General features: G+C 41.6%; 3 protein-coding genes and 2 long non-coding RNA genes across 12 annotated transcripts in view; 2 read left to right on the forward strand and 3 right to left on the reverse strand.

Moving 5' to 3' along the window:
* LOC108021867 (uncharacterized) overlaps positions 1-22,583 on the reverse strand; it is a 181,343-nt gene that overhangs the window by 13,516 nt on the left and 145,244 nt on the right. The gene's annotated exons all lie outside the window — the stretch shown is intronic.
* LOC122818019 (uncharacterized) lies at positions 464-14,300 on the reverse strand. Of its 3 annotated transcripts, none has more exons than XM_050889911.1 (3): positions 14,134-14,300; positions 12,617-14,081; positions 464-2,438 (listed from the first exon to the last, which is right to left on the reverse strand). In XM_050889911.1, the coding sequence occupies exon 3, from the start codon at positions 1,761-1,763 to the stop codon at positions 1,176-1,178; it is 588 nt and encodes a 195-aa protein (XP_050745868.1). In that variant the 5' UTR covers positions 1,764-2,438; positions 12,617-14,081; positions 14,134-14,300; the 3' UTR covers positions 464-1,175. The 3 variants fall into 2 exon arrangements, with proteins under 3 accessions (XP_050745868.1, XP_050745869.1, XP_050745867.1); XM_050889910.1 differs by lacking the exon at positions 464-2,438 and having other exon boundaries at positions 10,592-14,081; positions 14,134-14,297.
* On the reverse strand, positions 698-11,891 carry LOC127011793 (uncharacterized). Its single transcript, XM_050889922.1, has 2 exons — positions 10,893-11,891; positions 698-4,153 (listed from the first exon to the last, which is right to left on the reverse strand). Exon 1 carries the CDS (start codon positions 11,889-11,891, stop codon positions 11,304-11,306), a length of 588 nt encoding a protein of 195 aa, XP_050745879.1. The 3' UTR covers positions 698-4,153; positions 10,893-11,303.
* Positions 4,284-5,503, forward strand: LOC127011796 (uncharacterized). The gene is made up of 2 exons (XR_007765150.1): positions 4,284-4,622; positions 4,680-5,503. It is a non-coding gene; the product is annotated as an uncharacterized LOC127011796 (long non-coding RNA).
* Positions 14,384-15,551, forward strand: LOC122818023 (uncharacterized). Its single transcript, XR_006367547.2, has 2 exons — positions 14,384-14,627; positions 14,685-15,551. It is a non-coding gene; the product is annotated as an uncharacterized LOC122818023 (long non-coding RNA).

Consider the following 22,583-nt stretch of genomic DNA (forward strand, 5'->3'; position numbering starts at 1 on the left):
CCTCATGGCGGTATTGTTTTAATTCAAATTATTCGCCAACTCCTCCGTAATAAAATTGACCTGGGACCCCGAGTCTAAAAAACGTCTATCGTACAGTTTGTTTTCTGCCTGACTTTGAACCTCAACGAGACCCGTTGCGAATAAGATGTGATCGGTTCTTTGGGGCACAGGCTGACTGACCGAGGCACTCAGTTGTTGGGCTACCTGTTTGTCAATAGGGGATGTCAATTGATTGCCAGGCGCTACTTGGGATGTCGAGTTATACCGAGATGATTGGCTGGTTGAGACCTCATACCTTTTGCGGGGACAATTAATTCAAAGAATTATACTTCTTACGAATTTGAACCGAGCTCCTACTGACTTGCAGAAGTGACATTTCAAATTTGGTTCTTCGCCAGGTCAGGATACAGATAACTACGCTTGTTTAGGGAGCTCTTCTGCCTGAGGTGGATTCGTCAGACGCTTAGTGTTAATAACGTTTATTAAGCGCTTCTAGCAATCTTTCCATAAATTTTGGGACCTACTAATAGGTTATTGAATTCCACCCATTGTGCCCAGCAACTTCCCTTTTTTGAATATTTTCATACATATTTTCCCTCTAACAACCAAACAAAGAATGATATAAACTTCAAACTTGGTACAGATGTTCGGGAAAAGTGTACCAACATACCAAAACAAACAAATTGATAATCGAAAATATGTGGCCCGCGAAATTTCAACAATTCAAATCAGTCTCATACATTTCAAGCTTAACTTAATCTTACCGCAGTGTGCCCTCCTACAATTCACAAGACAATGAGAAGCACATTTTTGGCGGCATTCACAATACCGATATTAGTAGGCCCGCACTTCAAGGGCCATGAAATCCAACGAGATCGGATAACTTAACAAATACTAGATTCCCATACAATACTTATTCTACCTATCGACTACAATGTGACATCCCCGACCCCGTGAAGAACCGCTTCACTCAAATCCAAAACTGCAAGTTTCGAGATGGGCCGCAACATTGTCCGAGATAGGCCATTGTCGTTCACGCGCACTGTGGCGCGTCTGACGACTCCATCAGCTCCGCTGTAGACCTCTTCCACGATGCCCTTGCGCCACTCTCGTCTGGGCATGGCAGGATCGCAGACGAAGACCATATCGCCCTGGCGGATGGGTTCCGTTCTTCGTCACCACTTCTCGCAGCGCACAAGCGTAGGCAGGTACTCCAGGACCCACCTCCTCCAGAAACGGTCTCGCAGCATGCGAGCAATCCTCCACTGCTTTCGCGAAGAACCCTCCTTGGGCAGCTCCGCATCCAATCCAGGCGTATTCGGTAGGTTAGCTGCTCCCTTGAGCAGATCGTTTGGCGTCAACGGCGTCTCTTGGTCCGCAACCACCGGCAAGTGTGTGAGCGGACGCGAGTTGACTACATTCTCCGCCTCGATCAGGAAACTCTCCAACACATGATCCCTCGGCGCGACTTCCTTCAGGGTATGGCGCAGCACTCGTTTGACGCACTGCACCATCCGCTCCCATACTCCGCCCTCAGACGGGTTCGATGGGCAACTGAAAACCCATTCAATGCTTCTGCTGGACAACTCACTCTGTATCCTCTCCATCTCGAACACGTCTCCAAATCGCCTGGCCTCTCTGTCAGCTCCCACGAAATTCTTGCCGTTATCACTCCGCAGTCTATATACTGGTCCTCTACGGCAGATGAAGTTCCTGATCGCTATTATGCAGGAATCCGTCAACAGGTCATGCGCCAGCTCCATATGAATCGCCCTTGTCGTCAAGCACGTAAACAAGGCGACCCAACGCTTCTCTCTGTGACGGGATACAGTCACCAGCAGTGGCCCAAAGTAATCCAATCCGGTGTACTTGAATGGCCATTCCCCCTGCTTTCAGTCGATCCTCTGGAAGGGGTCCCATATCGGCGGCATCGGCCGCGTTCGTTGCAACTTGCACTCGTTGCACGACGAGATTACTTCCTTCAACACTCGTCTCATCTTCGTGACCCAGAATCTCGTCCTTATATGAGCAATCGTCGCATCCACGTTTTGATGCTTCATCTGGGCGTGAAAGTGCCTGACGATTAATTCCGTAAGACTGTGCCTGTGTGACAGTATTACGGGCCTCTTCGCACTGTAGGGCATGGACAGTGCGGCATCAACTCTACCATAAACTCGCAGAACTCCGTGTTCATCCATGTAAGGCGCCAGACCTCGAATCTCACTCGAGCTTGCGACGTTTTTTCCGCATTCCGCCGACCTCATCTCGTCGGGAAAAGATTCCAATTGGGCCTCTCTAACTAACAGGTTCTCCGCAGCCTCACACTCCGTTGCAGTGAGTCCATACTCCTCGAGCTCGCTTCTTTGCTTGCGACACCAACGCGCAAACCTCAAGACCCATGCTGTGGTCATCACCAGGCGACTGAAGCTCGAGAATTTCTGGAACGGAATGACGAAATTATTATTGGCGGCCACCAATGCAAACTCACTGGGCATCTCTTCTTCATCAGGCGCATCTGGAACACGCTTAGTTTCCTCCTCAGGCGCCGGTCAGCCGCTCACAGGCTGCCTCAAAAATGCGGATCCGCTTAGCCAACGTGATACCGCGCTAAGGTCCGCCTTATTCTGCGACCGCGTCGCATCATCCGCTGCGTTGTCAGCTGTAGGTATCCATCGCCACTGGGAAACCTTCGACGACTCCAAGATCTCCTCCACTCGGTTGCCGACAAGCTGCTTGTACCGGCGGTGGGTTCTGTCATCCATCTCAGCACCGTCTTTGAGTCCGTCCACAAAACCGTCTCGCTGATGTCCACATTATGTTCCTCCTTGACTGTGTTCATCAGTCTGGTTCCAAGAACCGCTGCCTGCAGCTTCAACCTTGGGGTCGACATCGTTCTCATCGGCAAGCTCAAATACTCCCTCTTTGTAGGGACTCGATCTCCACTTAGAACGCTACTTGGCACTCGGTGATACTCCACGTTGAATCTGAAGCCTCACCCCATTCGACGCTCTTGACTTGTCCAGGTGGTCCCAACGCCGCTTCAACGATGGGTGAGCTTGATGAAAACTGGCATAATTCGAATCCAGCCTCCGCGTGTATCTCCTTAACTCGGGTAGATACACTGATAGCTTCGCTCTCTGTAGCGAAACTGTCCACATAGTCATCGACGTAGTGATGGCTTTGACTGCCCTCGGATCTGAATCCCGAAACTTCAGGGCATTCACCGTCTTTACGTAATGCGCAGCGCTCGGCGAGCAGGCTGCTCCAAACGTCATTACGTTCATCTCGTACAAATCCGGGTCTCGATCGTCGTTGCCATCTCTCCAAAAGGAATCGTTGGGAACACCGATCCTAGGGTCGGATCAGCACTTGGTGGAACATCTCCTTGATGTCACCGTTCAGGGTTTTAACCTGCTTCAGCTCCTCCTCCAAAGCCGCAATCCTTTTCAAAAGGTCCGACGTGAGGGGCTGGCACATCTCCGGCTCTGAACTCGCAGCTGTGACAGCAGTACTCCTGAGTTGGGACGCTACTGTAGTCACCGTAGTGGCTGGGCTAGAAATGTCCGCCGCCGCGGCCGGTTTTCTGCTCCACTACTCGCTGGCTGCGGATCCGCTCGCGCTGCTGTAGGGGTGGCGTCCCCTCCTCTCAGCCGCGAACTCCTCTTGGGGGAATGCTGCATCACAACAGGTCCAAATACGGCGCTGCCTCAGCGCTCTCCAAAATGGCGGAACCTGTGCCTTCAGACTGCTGTCTGCGGCAACCGATGCTTGACGCTCCTTGCGCTCCCGCTGTCTGCTGCCACCCTTCTTGGCGCTCCTTGCGCCTCCTTACCGCTGACTGCGGTCTCCTTATCTGACGCTGCCTGCGTCTCCCTCCGTACCCAGTGTTAGGCGCTGTCTGCGCTCCTGTATGTCGCTGTCTGCGACTCCTCTACTGGTACGGGAATGCTCCTGGCAACTCTCTAGCTGGTCGCCAAGTCGTCCTCCAGCGCAAGTTGCCCTTGCAGGTCCCTAGGGCTGCGAATAAAGGGAGTTGTCTTGCTTCATATGGAGTTGCCTTAAAGGACTACCCCACACGCGTAGGTCCGAAGAGAGGGATACTTCAAGGGCGGCGTGCGCCTCGCGTACGAGCGGTCGTGGTTGACGTTTTATTCTGAGAACAATTCAAATCAGTCTCATACATCAAGCTTAACTTAGTCTTACCGCAGTGTGCCCTCCTACAATTCACAAGACAATGAGAAGCACATTTTTGGCGGCATTCACAATTCCGATATTAGTAGGCCCGCACTTCAAGGGCCAAGAAATCCATCGAGATCGGATAACTTTACAAATACTAGATTTCCCATACAATACTTATTCTACCTATCGACTACAATGTTCGACCAGCGACATAAAGTAAACCACTATTGTAATCTTACAATCACAAAGCACTCTGTTATCTATGATGGTCACCACGCAACAAAGAATGCCAACACTGGTTCAAAACCGGAACATGCTGTTACAGCTGCTTGCAGCAACAAAGTCCAAATAACAGATGGCAAATCTACGAATAAAAATGGTGAACGCCAATGGCGTTTCACGGCATAAACTTAAATGAAAATCATAGCGACTTTATGCTACTGGTAAGGACGCACCTTACAAACAAATACAACTTTCAAATAAGAGGCTATACTTTCTAGATTTTGCTGTGACATAAAACATTCCCCGCAATATAATAAGCGCCAAGGCGCTTTCAGAGCTGTCGTCAAACCAATTACTCTTTTTCAAAGCCCAAAAACTACAGATCGTCTGTGGCTACAATATAAAAAGTATTTAAGCTCACACATCAAATTAATCCCTAAGTTCAACTTTGAAGCGGACATCGAATGCTCTACCGATGCTCTTGAAGAAATATTCGCGGAGGCAGTCACTATCTCAACACCCATGGCAGCGTCGTTCAAAACGACCACTTCAAAACTAATCTGCAATTGAACGGCTAGTCCTAGAGGCGCCTGCGACATGCTTGGCAAACAGACAGATCGCCGTCATCAAAACAACGTCTTAAGAAATCCATACGCACACTAAATCGAGCTTTAAAGCAAGAAACAAAACACCCTCTGTGGAGGGCTCACCCAAATCTGAGCTCTCCTTCGAAACAATCCGATAAGCAATCTATCAGGTAGCTGGGTCCGCAGCGACGAAGATAGAGCCGAAACTTTTGCTTCACATCTCCGGGACAACTTCCAGGCGAACCCTGCCATTCCTTTTCTATTTGTTTGTTCAGCCAAAGAAGACCGCAAAAGTCGTTGGGGAACTGAAACCGAAGAAGGCTTCTGGCGGTAACCAAATAAACCCAAAAATGTTCATTGAACTTCTTAACTCTGCCATTGAGGTTATTTGTCAGCTCTTCAATGCACAGTGGTTGATTCCATAGGCCAAATGTAAAAAAACAGAAGTCCGAAATCGGTAACTTTTTGTCTTTCAATTTTTTCCTAATAGAGCAATAAAACGAACAGTATTTTCATTTTCGGTTTATCTTATTCCCTCGCTGTACGAATAGCGACAGAAGAGAGACAAAGAAAACAAGCGCTCGTTGAAGTGAACCAGTGAACCCAGCTTAAAAATTAGCTCTTGCAAAAAAATTTAATTAAAATATTAAATCGTGCTCAATCATCATCAAATAAAATGCATTATGAAAATGAAGGCATGTACTATAAAACTAAGTAATTTTATTTTCCATGTAAAGGAAAGCTCGGGCTAGTGTCATCATTCTTTGAAGTGAATTAGGTGCGATTTTTACACCGTAAGGTAATCGCTTAAAGCGGTTTAAGCCAGTGCTCGTTGAAAATGACGTTATGTTTCTGGATTGTTTTTCTAAAGTAATTTGGTGTAAACCAGACATTATCCAAACAGGAAAAGAGTTTTGATCTGCCAAGTTGATTAATAATTTTTTTTATTTGTCGGTAGTTAAACCCTAGTCTCCATAGTTTTCTTCTGTTTCAGTAAGTGATTTCTTAGGCACGAGAAGTAATGGGCCATTGTACTCTGATACGGCCATCCTTAATTAGTTTTTCAACTGTTTTATCTATTTCTTTGATTTGGCTATGGGTGTTCTATAGTTTTTAACACTGATCATAAAATTATTGGAGCATATTGGTTCTGTTTCAAATCCGAATATATCAGTAAATTTGGTGCATGAGAGTACTTTTAAACATTTCATGAAAACATTTTGTTAGTTTGGATAGGACCTAATTGTATCTGATTTTACAATCTTTACTTTGTGGCTTTTGGCAGTTATCTAATGGTTAATAGTCAATGTTAGAAATGTTTATAATTTTCTTGGTATCGGTTGCGTTTGAAATGCGGACAAAAGTATTACTAGAATTGGATATAGTGGTTACCTCGATAGTTTACTCTGACATTGCATCTATAATAACTACTTCGGTTATTTGTATACATTACACTGTGAATATTTGTTTCTTGATTACTGCAGTGTTACATATGTCAGTGTTATAGTGTCATTCATACTACTAAATGATCTAGCTTCAACATTTTGTTTAGTTTTTCCGCTTTTGCATATTTTTATCAAAGTGGATATAACTTTTTGGCCTGAATTTGTAAACATGTTCAGCATTTAATCCTTGGTCGATATATGATGTTTCTTGCAATTTACATTATAGAAGGATTATTTTTGATTTAATTACCTCTTTTCTTCATTTGGTCCTTTATATTGGCCAATTTTATTGCCGTGATGAATCGTTGGAGAAGAATTTTCTTCCTATCGAATTTGGGCAGCTACCTCGCCTGGCAATATATTGTCTATTGCGTCTTTTACTTGTCAAAAGTTTCTTTGATTTCTCGGGTATGGACAGTTAGTTGCTCCCATTCCATACTAAATATTTATTGTAATTATTATTTTTTGATTTTATTCCTTTGGGTTTGTATTTATTTCAGAAAATATTTTTGACTTTCTAATAGTAGATAGTACCATTGCCTTCTGAGTTCTATTGCAATGGATAAGGGGGGAAAAAGTTATGTTGGGCTTATCCATATACTTATGAAAAAGTCTTTTCTTTTTTTCTGACTATCGATAATACCCTATTCTCAAAATCTGGTTCCCTATCTAACGTAATTCCTATACACTCTTGAGTGTTCATATTTATAGCTTTGTTTAATACATTTTTTAGCAAACTTGAAATTTTTTATTTGTAAAATCAATTATGTTTATTTTTTGATTTTTTAGTTCTAATTTTTTTTAATCTCATTTTCTGTGATTTCTGATAGTCAATTCATTTTGCTCATTAATTTACGCTTCTTGTACGTACGAGTAAAGAGATTTTTTTTTTTTTTTCGAATATATTTTTAACACAATTGTTTGTGGTTTGATAAAATTAGATCTTGTCTAGATCGTTAGCTTGGCTTAAAGCCCATTTAGTTATACACCTTTTGTGTAAGATAAGTCTTTGTAAAGACAAAATAAACAACTATTATTAATAAAAATATATTCGTCAAATAAGGATCGACATTGGTAGATTCAATGTTGTTAATTACATTTGCAGTGAAGTCCACTGTTTTACCTTCAATCAACCCCATCATGGTTCTATCTTGTACATCAAAATCTTCAAATTTGCTTATAATATTATATTATTTCCTGTATTTAGGTTTTTTTAAATTTAGAATTTGGGATTGATTTTAATTGGGGCTTAGCCTTTTTTTTTGTTTTTTCATCATTCTTTTTTTTCCATATAGCTTTCCGGGCTATACTGCTATCGGGCAGAAAAGCGTTCCGCTTAATTTTACAATTTTTATTTGTATTTGGGATGTTTCCGTCCCTGGCTGCAACAGCTGGCCTTCGCCAGTTGGCTCACTGATGCTTCTTCGCTGACTTAGGGGCAACCTGCCCCTCACACTTGTTGTCTCAGCTGCAGATGTCTTGGGCCTATGGGCTCAGGCGGTACCAGAGCCGGTCATAGCATAGGATTTTAGGCGAATTGATTTGCAATGGGGGCTCTCCAGTGGTCCCGGGCAATCCTTGGGACACTTCTTGATTTTTTTTTGGTAGCTGCTTTGAAAGTGGAGGTGTTATTTTGTTTTCTTGGTTAATTGTCTTATTACTGAGTGAGCTGGAGTTATTGGCTTTATTTTTGTAAGACTTGAATTGAGAAAATCAAGTTGTTCTTGTAATTTTTGGGATGTTACCTAGAAAGGTGGCGGTTGTTTTTTAAATAAAAGCCACTTTATGAGAGATACTCTTTTGTTCATTTTATTTTTTACTCTCCTCGTTTCTCTACTCACTCAGATTTATTTTTTAAATCTTCCAATTGCAGTTTTTTTGGCGATTTTAAGTTCTTCAGCCTCTTTTATTCCATTTGTAGTTTCCGTAATTTTTCCTGGCTTTCTCACACTTGTTGCATTGTTTTAGATCGGGTATCTCTTTAAGTTAGATTCCATCCATGGGTCTTTGTGACACCATGTCACGGTCGTCGTGTAGTTCTTCACGTCGCCATCGCAATGTGTTTATTATTATTGCCAGTGCTGTACCTCACACGTGTAGTAATCACTCGATCGATCGATCACAAGTCTTTATTTATTAAGTTGCCATTTCAGAATATTTCTCTTAAGATTAAGTCTGGTCGATGGGCATTAGGCAGCAGCGGAAAAAATGCTGTCAATGCAATTGTGCATATATTCACAACGCTGGTACCCAATAAAATCATTATAGACTACTTCTTGCCATTAATTAACGCGCAGTGCGCGCGAAATTTAAATCTTATTCAAGTAAGTCGGACTGTGTGTGAAACATACCAACACAGCGACAGTTGTCTGCTGGGTGATCATATTACCAATGCACTTGAAAATGTGCTGGCCGTTAAACTTTTATATATTCTAAATTTAATGTTGTTGATGTACATTGTGTGTACCCGATTTGTGCGCATACTACAGTAGTCAATTGGGGCCTTTGCTGGTTCATTTGTTAATTAACGATGTTCCCTCTATCATAACACATTCTCGTGTAATAATGTAAGCTGATGATGTTAAGTTTTGTTTATCATATAATGGTTTGTTGTTACAGTCGGATATTGATTTCTTCATGAATGGTGTGGCTACATTCTTTAAAATTTGTAACTGCCTTTAATGCAACGTTTTTATAGGGGTACTCCTACGTTTTTAAGTTACTTTCTTCAAAATACGCCACTCGACCGTGTACATTCAGTAAACAATAAAGGTACTTTTCGAAGCCCGATTTTTGAGTTTATTAAGCGTTATTGAAAAGAATTTGATGACTGTCCTATTTTGGAATATTGTTCGTCAGTTTGGAGTCCACAGTATCAATCTTTTTCTTTATAGTTTGAACTGGGATTAAAACGTTAGGCTAACTTCCTACCAGAGAAGAATACTATTGCTTAATAAAATTGTAGAACAGTGCTTGGTACTATTTTACATAAAAATTCTATAAGATGTGATATTGATTCTGTAGAACTTTTATACCGCCTAACTTTCAATGTTTTAAGTTTGCCATGATGTGCAAAAAATTTTTGTTTGCACGAGCCCTTTTGCGTTCTATGTAATAATTATAACAACCCATATTATTTAATTTGCACTACAACTTCTATACAGTATTAAAAACTAATATTTTAACTGATTTGCTTCATTCTTAGTTGTGCCTTAATTTTCCTTTGTGTCTTGCCTGTATTTATTTTATGTATCTTCCTCGCGAACCCGCATTTTTCGCCCAATTGATAATAGGGCCCCGCGCCTAACAATTCCGTTCTTGGTGTCGTTATCCTACTTGGGTGAACTGCTCGAAGTGTATCAAAGTCCAATATATATACATAACAAAAATAAAGAATCATTGAAACTACTACATAGCGTGTGTACTTACGTTTGTAATGAAATGACCAACCATCGTCCGCATTGAAGCGCTGCAGGTCTTCAATGTATGAGTTGTAAGATACAAGTTAGGATCCATTAAGGTCCATTGGTCCATTTAAGGTCCAATCAGGAGCGGTTGTGGTCGCTTCTGTGCGGTTCCCTGAGACCGAAGTTAGAAATATGCATTCAACTACCCATTTTAAGGAATTCAGTCGAGACCAAATAGTCGTGTGGACTGAAAACGTTAGCTGTACACGCCAAACCCAGAAAATGTTGCCTCATTGCGGTATTGTTTTAATTCAAATTATTCGCCAACTCCTCCGTAATAAAATTGACCTGGGACCCCGAGTCTAAAAAACGTCTATCGTACAGTTTGTTTTCTGCCTGACTTTGAACCTCAACGAGACCCGTTGCGAATAAGATGTGATCGGTTCTTTGGGGCACAGGCTGACTGACCGAGGCACTCAGTTGTTGGGCTACCTGTTTGTCAATAGGGGATGTCAATTGATTGCCAGGCGCTACTTGGGATGTCGAGTTATACCGAGATGATTGGCTGGTTGAGACCTCATACCTTTTGCGGGGACAATTAATTCAAAGAATTATACTTCTTACGAATTTGAACCGAGCTCCTACTGACTTGCAGAAGTGACATTTCAAATTTGGTTCTTCGCCAGGTCAGGATACAGATAACTACGCTTGTTTAGGGAGCTCTTCTGCCTGAGGTGGATTCGTCAGACGCTTAGTGTTAATAACGTTTATTAAGCGCTTCTAGCAATCTTTCCATAAATTTTGGGACCTACTAATAGGTTATTGAATTCCACCCATTGTGCCCAGCAACTTCCCTTTTTTGAATATTTTCATACATATTTTCCCTCTAACAACCAAACAAAGAATGATATAAACTTCAAACTTGGTACAGATGTTCGGGAAAAGTGTACCAACATACCAAAACAAACAAATTGATAATCGAAAATATGTGGCCCGCGAAATTTCAACAATTCAAATCAGTCTCATACATTTCAAGCTTAACTTAATCTTACCGCAGTGTGCCCTCCTACAATTCACAAGACAATGAGAAGCACATTTTTGGCGGCATTCACAATACCGATATTAGTAGGCCCGCACTTCAAGGGCCATGAAATCCAACGAGATCGGATAACTTAACAAATACTAGATTCCCATACAATACTTATTCTACCTATCGACTACAATGTGACATCCCCGACCCCGTGAAGAACCGCTTCACTCAAATCCAAAACTGCAAGTTTCGAGATGGGCCGCAACATTGTCCGAGATAGGCCATTGTCGTTCACGCGCACTGTGGCGCGTCTGACGACTCCATCAGCTCCGCTGTAGACCTCTTCCACGATGCCCTTGCGCCACTCTCGTCTGGGCATGGCAGGATCGCAGACGAAGACCATATCGCCCTGGCGGATGGGTTCCGTTCTTCGTCACCACTTCTCGCAGCGCACAAGCGTAGGCAGGTACTCCAGGACCCACCTCCTCCAGAAACGGTCTCGCAGCATGCGAGCAATCCTCCACTGCTTTCGCGTAGAACCCTCCTTGGGCAGCTCCGCATCCAATCCAGGCGTATTCGGTAGGTTAGCTGCTCCCTTGAGCAGATCGTTTGGCGTCAACGGCGTCTCTTGGTCCGCAACCACCGGCAAGTGTGTGAGCGGACGCGAGTTGACTACATTCTCCGCCTCGATCAGGAAACTCTCCAACACATGATCCCTCGGCGCGACTTCCTTCAGGGTATGGCGCAGCACTCGTTTGACGCACTGCACCATCCGCTCCCATACTCCGCCCTCAGACGGGTTCGATGGGCAACTGAAAACCCATTCAATGCTTCTGCTGGACAACTCACTCTGTATCCTCTCCATCTCGAACACGTCTCCAAATCGCCTGGCCTCTCTGTCAGCTCCCACGAAATTCTTGCCGTTATCACTCCGCAGTCTATATACTGGTCCTCTACGGCAGATGAAGTTCCTGATCGCTATTATGCAGGAATCCGTCAACAGGTCATGCGCCAGCTCCATATGAATCGCCCTTGTCGTCAAGCACGTAAACAAGGCGACCCAACGCTTCTCTCTGTGACGGGATACAGTCACCAGCAGTGGCCCAAAGTAATCCAATCCGGTGTACTTGAATGGCCATTCCCCCTGCTTTCAGTCGATCCTCTGGAAGGGGTCCCATATCGGCGGCATCGGCCGCGTTCGTTGCAACTTGCACTCGTTGCACGACGAGATTACTTCCTTCAACACTCGTCTCATCTTCGTGACCCAGAATCTCGTCCTTATATGAGCAATCGTCGCATCCACGTTTTGATGCTTCATCTGGGCGTGAAAGTGCCTGACGATTAATTCCGTAAGACTGTGCCTGTGTGACAGTATTACGGGCCTCTTCGCACTGTAGGGCATGGACAGTGCGGCATCAACTCTACCATAAACTCGCAGAACTCCGTGTTCATCCATGTAAGGCGCCAGACCTCGAATCTCACTCGAGCTTGCGACGTTTTTTCCGCATTCCGCCGACCTCATCTCGTCGGGAAAAGATTCCAATTGGGCCTCTCTAACTAACAGGTTCTCCGCAGCCTCACACTCCGTTGCAGTGAGTCCATACTCCTCGAGCTCGCTTCTTTGCTTGCGACACCAACGCGCAAACCTCAAGACCCATGCTGTGGTCATCACCAGGCGACTGAAGCTCGAGAATTTCTGGAACGGAATGACGAAATTATTATTGGCGGCCACCAATGCAAACTCACTGGGCATCTCTTCTTCATCAGGCGCATCTGGAACACGCTTAGTTTCCTCCTCAGGCGCCGGTCAGCCGCTCACAGGCTGCCTCAAAAATGCGGATCCGCTTAGCCAACGTGATACCGCGCTAAGGTCCGCCTTATTCTGCGACCGCGTCGCATCATCCGCTGCGTTGTCAGCTGTAGGTATCCATCGCCACTGGGAAACCTTCGACGACTCCAAGATCTCCTCCACTCGGTTGCCGACAAGCTGCTTGTACCGGCGGTGGGTTCTGTCATCCATCTCAGCACCGTCTTTGAGTCCGTCCACAAAACCGTCTCGCTGATGTCCACATTATGTTCCTCCTTGACTGTGTTCATCAGTCTGGTTCCAAGAACCGCTGCCTGCAGCTTCAACCTTGGGGTCGACATCGTTCTCATCGGCAAGCTCAAATACTCCCTCTTTGTAGGGACTCGATCTCCACTTAGAACGCTACTTGGCACTCGGTGATACTCCACGTTGAATCTGAAGCCTCACCCCATTCGACGCTCTTGACTTGTCCAGGTGGTCCCAACGCCGCTTCAACGATGGGTGAGCTTGATGAAAACTGGCATAATTCGAATCCAGCCTCCGCGTGTATCTCCTTAACTCGGGTAGATACACTGATAGCTTCGCTCTCTGTAGCGAAACTGTCCACATAGTCATCGACGTAGTGATGGCTTTGACTGCCCTCGGATCTGAATCCCGAAACTTCAGGGCATTCACCGTCTTTACGTAATGCGCAGCGCTCGGCGAGCAGGCTGCTCCAAACGTCATTACGTTCATCTCGTACAAATCCGGGTCTCGATCGTCGTTGCCATCTCTCCAAAGGAATCGTTGGGAACACCGATCCTAGGGTCGGATCAGCACTTGGTGGAACATCTCCTTGATGTCACCGTTCAGGGTTTTAACCTGCTTCAGCTCCTCCTCCAAAGCCGCAATCCTTTTCAAAAGGTCCGACGTGAGGGGCTGGCACATCTCCGGCTCTGAACTCGCAGCTGTGACAGCAGTACTCCTGAGTTGGGACGCTACTGTAGTCACCGTAGTGGCTGGGCTAGAAATGTCCGCCGCCGCGGCCGGTTTTCTGCTCCACTACTCGCTGGCTGCGGATCCGCTCGCGCTGCTGTAGGGGTGGCGTCCCCTCCTCTCAGCCGCGAACTCCTCTTGGGGGAATGCTGCGTACCCAGTGTTCCGCGCTGTCTGCGCTCCTCTATGTCGCTGTCTGCGACTCCTCTACTGGTACGGGAATGCTCCTGGCAACTCTCTAGCTGGTCGCCAAGTCGTCCTCCAGCGCAAGTTGCCCTTGCAGGTCCCTAGGGCTGCGAATAAAAGGAGTTGTCTTGCTTCATATGGAGTTGCCTTAAACGACTACCCCACACGCGTAGGTCCGAAGAGAGGGATACTTCAAGGGCGGCGTGCGCCTGGCGTACGCGCGGTCGTGGTTGACGTTTTATTCTGAGAAAAATTCAAATCAGTCTCATACATTTCAAGCTTAACTTAGTCTTACCGCAGTGTGCCCTCCTACAATTCACAAGACAATGAGAAGCACATTTTTGGCGGCATTCACAATTCCGATATTAGTAGGCCCGCACTTCAAGGGCCAAGAAATCCATCGAGATCGGATAACTTAACAAATACTAGATTTCCCATACAATACTTATTCTACCTATCGACTACAATGTTCGACCAGCGACATAAAGTAAACCACTATTGTAATCTTACAATCACAAAGCACTCTGTTATCTATGATGGTCACCAAGCAACAAAGAATGCCAACACTGGATCAAAACCGGAACATGCTGTAACAGCTGCTTGCAGCAACAAAGAATGCCAACACTGGTTCAAAACCGGAACATGCTGTTACAGCTGCTTGCAGCAACAAAGTCCAAATAACAGATGGCAAATCTACAAATAAAAATGGTGAACGCCAATGGCGTTTTACGGCATAAACTTGAAGTAACACAGTTCCTGAATGAAAATCATAGCGACTTTAGGCTACTGGTAAGGACGCACCATACAAACAAATAAAACTTTCAAATAAGAGGCTATACTTTCTAGATTTTGCAGTGACATAAAACATTACCCGCAATATAATAAGCGCCAAGGCGCTTTTAGAGCTGTCGTCAAACCAATTACTCTTTTTCAAAGCCCAAAAACTACAGATCGTCTGTGGTTACAATATAAAAAGTATTTAAGCTCACACATCAAATTAATCCCTCAGTTCAACTTTGAAGCGGACATCGAATGCTCTACCGATGCTCTTGAAGAAATATTCGCGGAGGCAGTCACTATCTAGACACCCATGGCAGCGTCGTTCAAAACGACCACTTCAAAACTAATCTGCAATTGAACGGCTAGTCCTAGAGGCGCCTGCGACATGCTTGGCAAACAGACAGATCGCCGTCATCAAAACAACGTCTTAAGAAATCCATACGCACACTAAATCGAGCTTTAAAGCAAGAAACAGAAAATGCGCAACTCCGGTACATTAAAAAAAAACTTTTCCAAACAGTACAAAACACCCTCTGTGGAGGGCTCACCCAAATCTGAGCTCTCCTTCGAAACAATCCGATAAGCAATCTATCAAGTAGCTGGGTCCGCAGCGACGAAGATTGAGCCGAAACTTTTGCTTCACATCTCCGGGACAACTTCCAGGCGAACCCTTTTCTATTTGTTTGTTCAACCAAAGAAGACCGCAAAAGTCGTTGGGGAACTGAAACCGAAGAAGGCACTTGGCGGTAACCAAATAAACCCAAAAACGTTCATTGAACTTCTTAACTCTGCCATTGAGGTTATTTGTCAGCTCTTCAATGCACAGTGGTTGATTCCATAGGCCAAATGTAAGAAAACAGAAGTCCGAAATCGGTCACTTTTTGTCTTAAAATTTTTTCCTAATAGAGAAATAAAACGAACAGTATTTTCATTTTCGGTTTATCTCATTCCCTCGCTGTACGAATAGCGACAGAAGAGAGACAAAGAAAACAAGCGCTCGTTGAAGTGAACCAGTGAACCCAGCTTAAAAATTAGCTCTTGCAAAAAAATTTAATTAAAATATTAAATCGTGTCCAATCATCATCAAGTAAAATGCATTATGAAAATGAAGGCGTTTACTATAAAACTGAGTAATTTTATTTTCCATGTAAAGGAAAGTTCGGGATGCTTCCAGTCCCGAGAACGCTAGTGTCATCATTCTTTGAAATGAATTAGGTGCGATTTTTACACCGTAAACTAATCGCTTAAAGCGGTTTAAGCCAGTGCTCGTTGAAAATGACGTTATGTTTCTGGATTGTTTTTCTAAAGTAATTTGGTGTAAACCAGACATTATCCAAACAGGAAAAGAGTTTTGATCTGCCAAGTTGATTAATAATTTTTTTTATTTGTCGGTAGTTAAACCCTAGTCTCCATAGTTTTCTTCTGTTTCAGTAAGTGATTTCTTTGGCACGAGAAGTAATGGGCCATTGTACTCTGATACGGCCATCCTTAATTAGTTTTTCAACTGTTTTATCTATTTCTTTGATTTGGCTATGGGTGTTCAATAGTTTTTAACACGAAATTCAAATATATCAGTAAAATTGGTGCATGAGAGTACTTTTAAACATTTCAGGAAAACATTTTGTTAGTTTGCATAGGACCTAATTGTATCTGATCTTACAATCTTTACTTTGTGGTTTTTGGCAGTTATCTAATGGTTAATAGTCAATGTTAGAAATGTTTATAATTTTCTTGGTATCGGTTGCGTTTAAAATGCGGACAAAAGTATTACTAGAATTGGATATAGTGGTTACCGCGATAGTTTACTCTGCAATTGCCTCTATAATAACTACTTCGGTTATTTGTATACATTACACTGTGGTTATTTGTTTTTTTTTTATTACTGCCTGAATTTGTAAACATGTTCAGCATTTAATCCTTGGTCGATATATGATGTTTCTTGCAATTTACAAGGATTATTTTTGATTTAATTACCTCTTTTCTTCATTTGGTCCTTTATATAGACAAATTTTATTGCCATGATGAATCGTTGGAGATGAATTTGGGCAGCTACCTCGCCTGGCATTATATTGTCTATTGCGTCTATTACTTGACAAAAGTTTCTTTGATTTCTCGGGTATGGAGAGTTAGTTGCTCCCATTCCATACTAAATATTTATTGCAATTATTATTTTTTGTTTTTATTCCTTTGGGTTTGTATTTATTTCAGAAAATATTTTGCACTTTCTAACAGTAGATAGTACTATTGCCTTCTGAGTTCTATTGCAATGTATAGGGGGGAAAAAGTTTATTGGGCTTATCCATATACTTATGAAAAAGTCTTTTCCCTATTCTCAAAATCTGGTTCCCTATCTAACGTAATTCTTATACACTCTTGAGTGTTCATATTTTTAGCTTTGTTTAATACATTTTTTAGTAAACTTAAAATTTTTTATTTGTAAAATCAATTGTTTATTTTTTGATTTTTTAGTTTTAATTTTTTTTATCTAATTTTCAGTGATTTCTGATAGTCAATTCATTTTGCTCAGTTATTTACGCTTCTTGTACGTACGAGTAAAGAGATTTTTTTTCCGAATATCTTTTTAACACAATTGTTTGTGGTTTGATAAAATTAGATCTTGTCTAGATCGTTAGCTTGGCTTAAAGCCCATTTAGTTATACACCTTTTGTGTAAGATAAGTCTTTATACTATTATTAATAAAAATATATTCGTCAAATAAGGAACAATATTGGTAGATTCAATTTTGTTAATTACATTTGCAGTGAAGTCCACTGTTTTACGTTCGGTCAACCCCATCATGGTTCTATCTTGTACATTAAAATCTTCAAATTTGCTTATAGTATTATATTATTTCCTGTATTTAGGTTTTTTTAAATTTAGAATTTGGTATTGATTTTAATTTCGTGCTTAGCCTTTTTTTTGTTTTTACATCATTCTTTTTTTTCCATATAGCTTTCCGGGCTATACTGCTAATTTACAGTTTTTTTTTGTATTTGGGATGTTTTTGTCCCTGGCTGCATCAGCTGACCGTCGCCAGTTGGCTCACTGATGCTTCTTCGCTGACATAGGGGCAACCTCCCCCTCACACTTGTTGTCTCAGCTGCAGATGTCCTGGGCCTATGGGCTCAGGCGGTACCAAAGCCGGTCATAGCATAGGATTTTAGGCGAATTGATTTGCAATGGGGGCTCTCCAATGGTCCCGGGCAATCCGTGGGACACTTCTTGATTTTTTTTGGTAGCTGCTTTGAAAGTGGAGGTGTTATTTTGTTTTCTTGGTTAATTGTCTTATTACTGAGTGAGCTGGAGTTATTGGCTTTCTTTTTGTAAGACTTGAATTGAGAAAATCAAGTTGTTCTTGTAATTTTTGGGATGTTACCTAGAAAGGTGACGATTGTTTTTTAAATAAAAGCCACTTTATGAGAGCTACTCTTTTGTTCATTTTATTTTTTACGCTCCTCGTTTTGCCATATCTCAATCTCTACTCACTTAAATTTATTTTTTAGAACTTTCAATTGCAGTTTTTCTTTTGCCGATTTTAAGTTCTTCAGCCTCTCTTATTCCATTTATTATTTAAAGTGATAATTATAACAACCCATATTATTTAATTTGCACTACAACTTCTATACCGGTATTAAAAACTAATATTTATCTGATTTGCTTCATTCTTAGTTGTGCCTTTATTTTCCTTTGTGTCTTGCCTGTATTTATTTTATGTATCTTCCTCGCGAACCCGCATTTTTCGCCCAATTGATAATTGGGCCCGCGCCTAACAATTCCGTTCTTGGTGTCGTTATGCTACTTGGGTGAACTGCTCGAAGTTCATCAACGTCCAATGTACATAACAAAAAAAAGAATTATTTAAACTATTTAAACTTACGTTTGTAATGAAATGACCAACCATCGTCCGCATTAAAGCGCTGCAGGTCTTCAATAAATGTATGAGTTGTAAGATACAAGTTAGGATCCATTAAGGTAAGTTAGGATCCATTAGAAGCTTTAAAAATAAATCTAAGTGAGTAGAGATGGATATATGGCAAAACGAGGAGCGTAAAAAATAAAATGAACAAAAGAGTAGCTCTCATAAAGTGTCACCTTTCTAGGTAACATCCCAAAAATTACAAGAACAACTTGATTTTCTCAATTCAAGTCTTACAAAAATAAAGCCAATAACTCCAGCTCACTCAGTAATAAGACAATTAACCAAGAAAACAAAATAACACCTCCACTTTCAAAGCAGCTACCAAAAAAAATCAAGAAGTGTCCCAAGGATTGCCCGGGACCACTGGAGAGCCCCCATTACAAATCAATTCGCCAAAAATCCTGTGCTATGACCAGGACATCTGCAGCTGAGACAACAAGTGTGAGGGACAGGTTGCCCCTATGTCAGCGAAGAAGCATCAGTGAGCCAACTAGCGACGACCAGCTAATGCAGCCAGGGACGGAAACATCCCAAATACAAAAAAAATTGTAAAATTAAGCGGAACGCTTTTCTGCCCGATAGCAGTATAGCCCGGAAAGCTATATGGAAAAAAAAGAATGATGAAAAAACAAAAAAAAGGCTAAGCGCCAATTAAAATCAATCCCAAATTCTAAATTTAAAAAAACCTAAATACAGGAAATAATATAATATTATAAGCAAATTTGAAGATTTTAATGTACAAGATAGAACCATGATGGGGTTGACCGAACGTAAAACAGTGGACTTCACTGCAAATGTAATTAACAACATTGAATCTACCAATGTCGATCCTTATTTGACGAATATATTTTTATTAATAATAGTTGTTTATTTTGTCTTTACAAAGACTTATCTTACACAAAAGATTTATAACTAAATGGGCTTTAAGCCAAGCTAACGATCTAGACAAGATCTAATTTAATCAAACCACAAACAATTGTGTTAAAAAGATATTCGGAAAAAAAAATCTCTTTACTCGTACGTACAAGAAGCGTAAATAAATAAGCAAAATGAATTGACTATCAGAAATCACTGAAAATGAGATAAAAAAATTAAAACTAAAAAATCAAAAAATAAACAATTGATTTTACAAATAAAAAATTTTAAGTTTACTAAAAAATGTATTAAACAAAGCTATAAATATGAACACTCAAGAGTGTACGTTACGTTAGATAGGGAACAAGATTTTGAGAATGGGGTATTATCGATAGTCAGAAAAAAAGAAAAGACTTTTTCATAAGTATATGGATAAGCCCAACTTAACTTTTTCCCCCCTTATCCATTGCAATAGAACTCAGAAGGCAATAGTACTATCTACTGTTTGAAAGTGCAAATATTTTCTGAAATAAATACAAACCCAAAGGAATAAAATCAAAAAATAATAATTACAATAAATATTTAGTATGGAATGGGAGCAACTAACTCTCCATACCCGAGAAATCAAAGAAACTTTTGTCAAGTAAAAGACGCAATAGACAATATAATGCCAGGCGAGGTAGCTGCCCAAATTCATCTCCAACGATTCATCACGGCAATAAAATTGGTCAATATAAAGGACCAAATGAAGAAAAGAGATAATTAAATCAAAAATAATCCTTCTATAATGTAAATTGCAAGAAACATCATATATCGACCAAGGATTAAATGCTGCACATGTTTACAAATTCAGGCCAAAAAGTTATATCCACTTTTATAAATATATGCAAAAGCGGAAAAACTAAAAAAAAATTTAAAGCTAGCTCATTTGGTAGTATGAATGACACTATAACACTGACATATGTAACACTGCAGTAATCAAGAAACAAATAACCACAGTGTAATGTATACAAATAACCGAAGTAGTTGTTATAGAGGCAATGGCAGAGTAAACTATCGAGGTAACCACTATATCCAATTCTAGTAATACTTTTGTCCGCATTTTAAACGCAACCGATACCAAGAAAATTATAAACATTTCTAACATTGACTATTAACCATTAGATGACTGCCGCAAACCACAAAGTAAAGATTGTTAAATCAGATACAATTAGGTCCTATCCAAGCTAACAAATTATTTTCCTGAAATGTTTAAAAGTACTCTCATGCACCAAATTTACTGATATATTCGGATTTGAAACAAAACCAATATGCTCCAATAATTTTATGATCAGTGTTAAAAACTATAGAACACCCATAGCCAAATCAAAGAAATAGATAAAACAGTTAAAAAACTAATTAAGGATGGCCGTATCAGAGTACAATGGCCCATTACTTCTCGTGCCAATGAAATCACTTTCTGAAACAGAAGAAAACTATGGAGACTAGGGTTTAACTACCGACAAATAAAAAAAATTATTAATCAACTTGGCAGATCAAAACTCTTTTCCTATTTGGATAATGTCTGGTTTACACCAAATTACTTTAGAAAAACAATCCAGAAACATAACGTCATTTTCAACGAGGCTTAAACCGATTTAAGCGATTACCTTACGGTGTAAAAATCGCACCTAATTCATTTCAAAGAATGATGACACTAGCGTTCTCGGGACTGGAAGCATCCCGAGCTTTCCTTTACATGGAAAATAAAATTACTCAGTTTTAAAGTAAACGCCTTCATTTTCATAATGCATTTTACTTGATGATGATTGGACACGATTTAATATTTTAATTAAATTTTTTTGCAAGAGCTACTGTTCGTTTTATTGCTCTATTAGGAACAAATTTTACGACAAAAAGTGACCGATTTCGGACTTCTGTTTTTTTACATTTGGCCTATGGAATCAACCACTGTGCATTGAAGAGCTGACAAATAACCTTAATGGCAGAGTTAAGAAGTTCAATAAACATTTTTGGGTTTATTTGGTTACCGCCAGATGCCTTCTTCGGTTTCAGTTCCCCAACGACTGCGGTCTTCTTTGGCTGAACAAACAAATAGAAAAGGAATGGCAGGGTTCGCCTGGAAGTTGTCCCGGAGATGTGAAGCAAAAGTTTCGGCTCTATTTTGTTGTTTTGATGACGGCGATCTGTCGGATTGCCAGGCACGTCGCAGGCGCCTCTAGGACTAGCCGTTTAATTGCAGATTAGTTTTGAAGTGGTCGTTTTGCACGACGCTGCCATGGGTGTTGAGATAGTGACTGCCTCCGCGAATATTTCGTCAAGAGCATCGGTAGAGCATTCGTTGTCCGCTTCGATGTTGAACTGAGGGATTAATTTGATGTGTGAGCTTAAATACTTTTTATATTGTAGCCACAGACGATCTGTAGTTTTTGGGCTTTGAAAAAGAGTAATTGGTTTGACGACAGCGCTGAAAGCGCCTTGGCGCTTATAATATTGCGGGGAATGTTTTATGTCACTGCAAAATCTAGAAAGTATAGCCTCTTATTTGAAAGTTGTATTTGTTTGTAAGGAGCGTCTCTACCATTAGCATAAAGTCGCTATGATTTTCATTCAGGAACTGTGTTACTTCAAGATTGTGCCGTGAAACGCCATTGGCGTTCACCATTGTTATTCGTAGAATTGCCATCTGTTATTTGGACTTCGTTGCTGCAAGCAGCTGTAACAGCATGCTCCTGTTTTGAACCAGTTTTGGCATTCTTTGTTGCGTGGTGACCATCGTAGATACCAGAGTGCTTTGTGATTGTAAGATTACAATAGTGGTTTAACTTTAACTTTAACAGCTCCCCTACATAGCGGTGGGCACTAGCCTACGTCTCGTCGTCGGAAGAGGGTCTCAATTTCAATCTTGGATAAGGACCGCACAAATTTCTACGCCCTAACGTCCATCCCGTCGGCTGGGCCCTGCAGAGATCCTAAGCCACATCGTAGAAGGAGTGCACATCGACTAAGTTAGGGAACTTCCATCTCGTCGGTACCCATAGAGCGGTGGCATAACAGCTTGTTCTTTCGTCACTGGAGAGTGGTGAGTCAAACTTATATTTCGTCGTCGGTGCGTCAGAAATCTGAACCTCGTAGATGGAGCGCACATCGGATGCGTCTCTGACCTTAAACTCGTTGCAGGAGACCGTCAG

This window comes from Drosophila biarmipes, unplaced genomic scaffold (genome assembly GCF_025231255.1).
Source record: "Drosophila biarmipes strain raj3 unplaced genomic scaffold, RU_DBia_V1.1 ptg000008l, whole genome shotgun sequence".
Taxonomy (NCBI): domain Eukaryota; kingdom Metazoa; phylum Arthropoda; class Insecta; order Diptera; family Drosophilidae; genus Drosophila; species Drosophila biarmipes.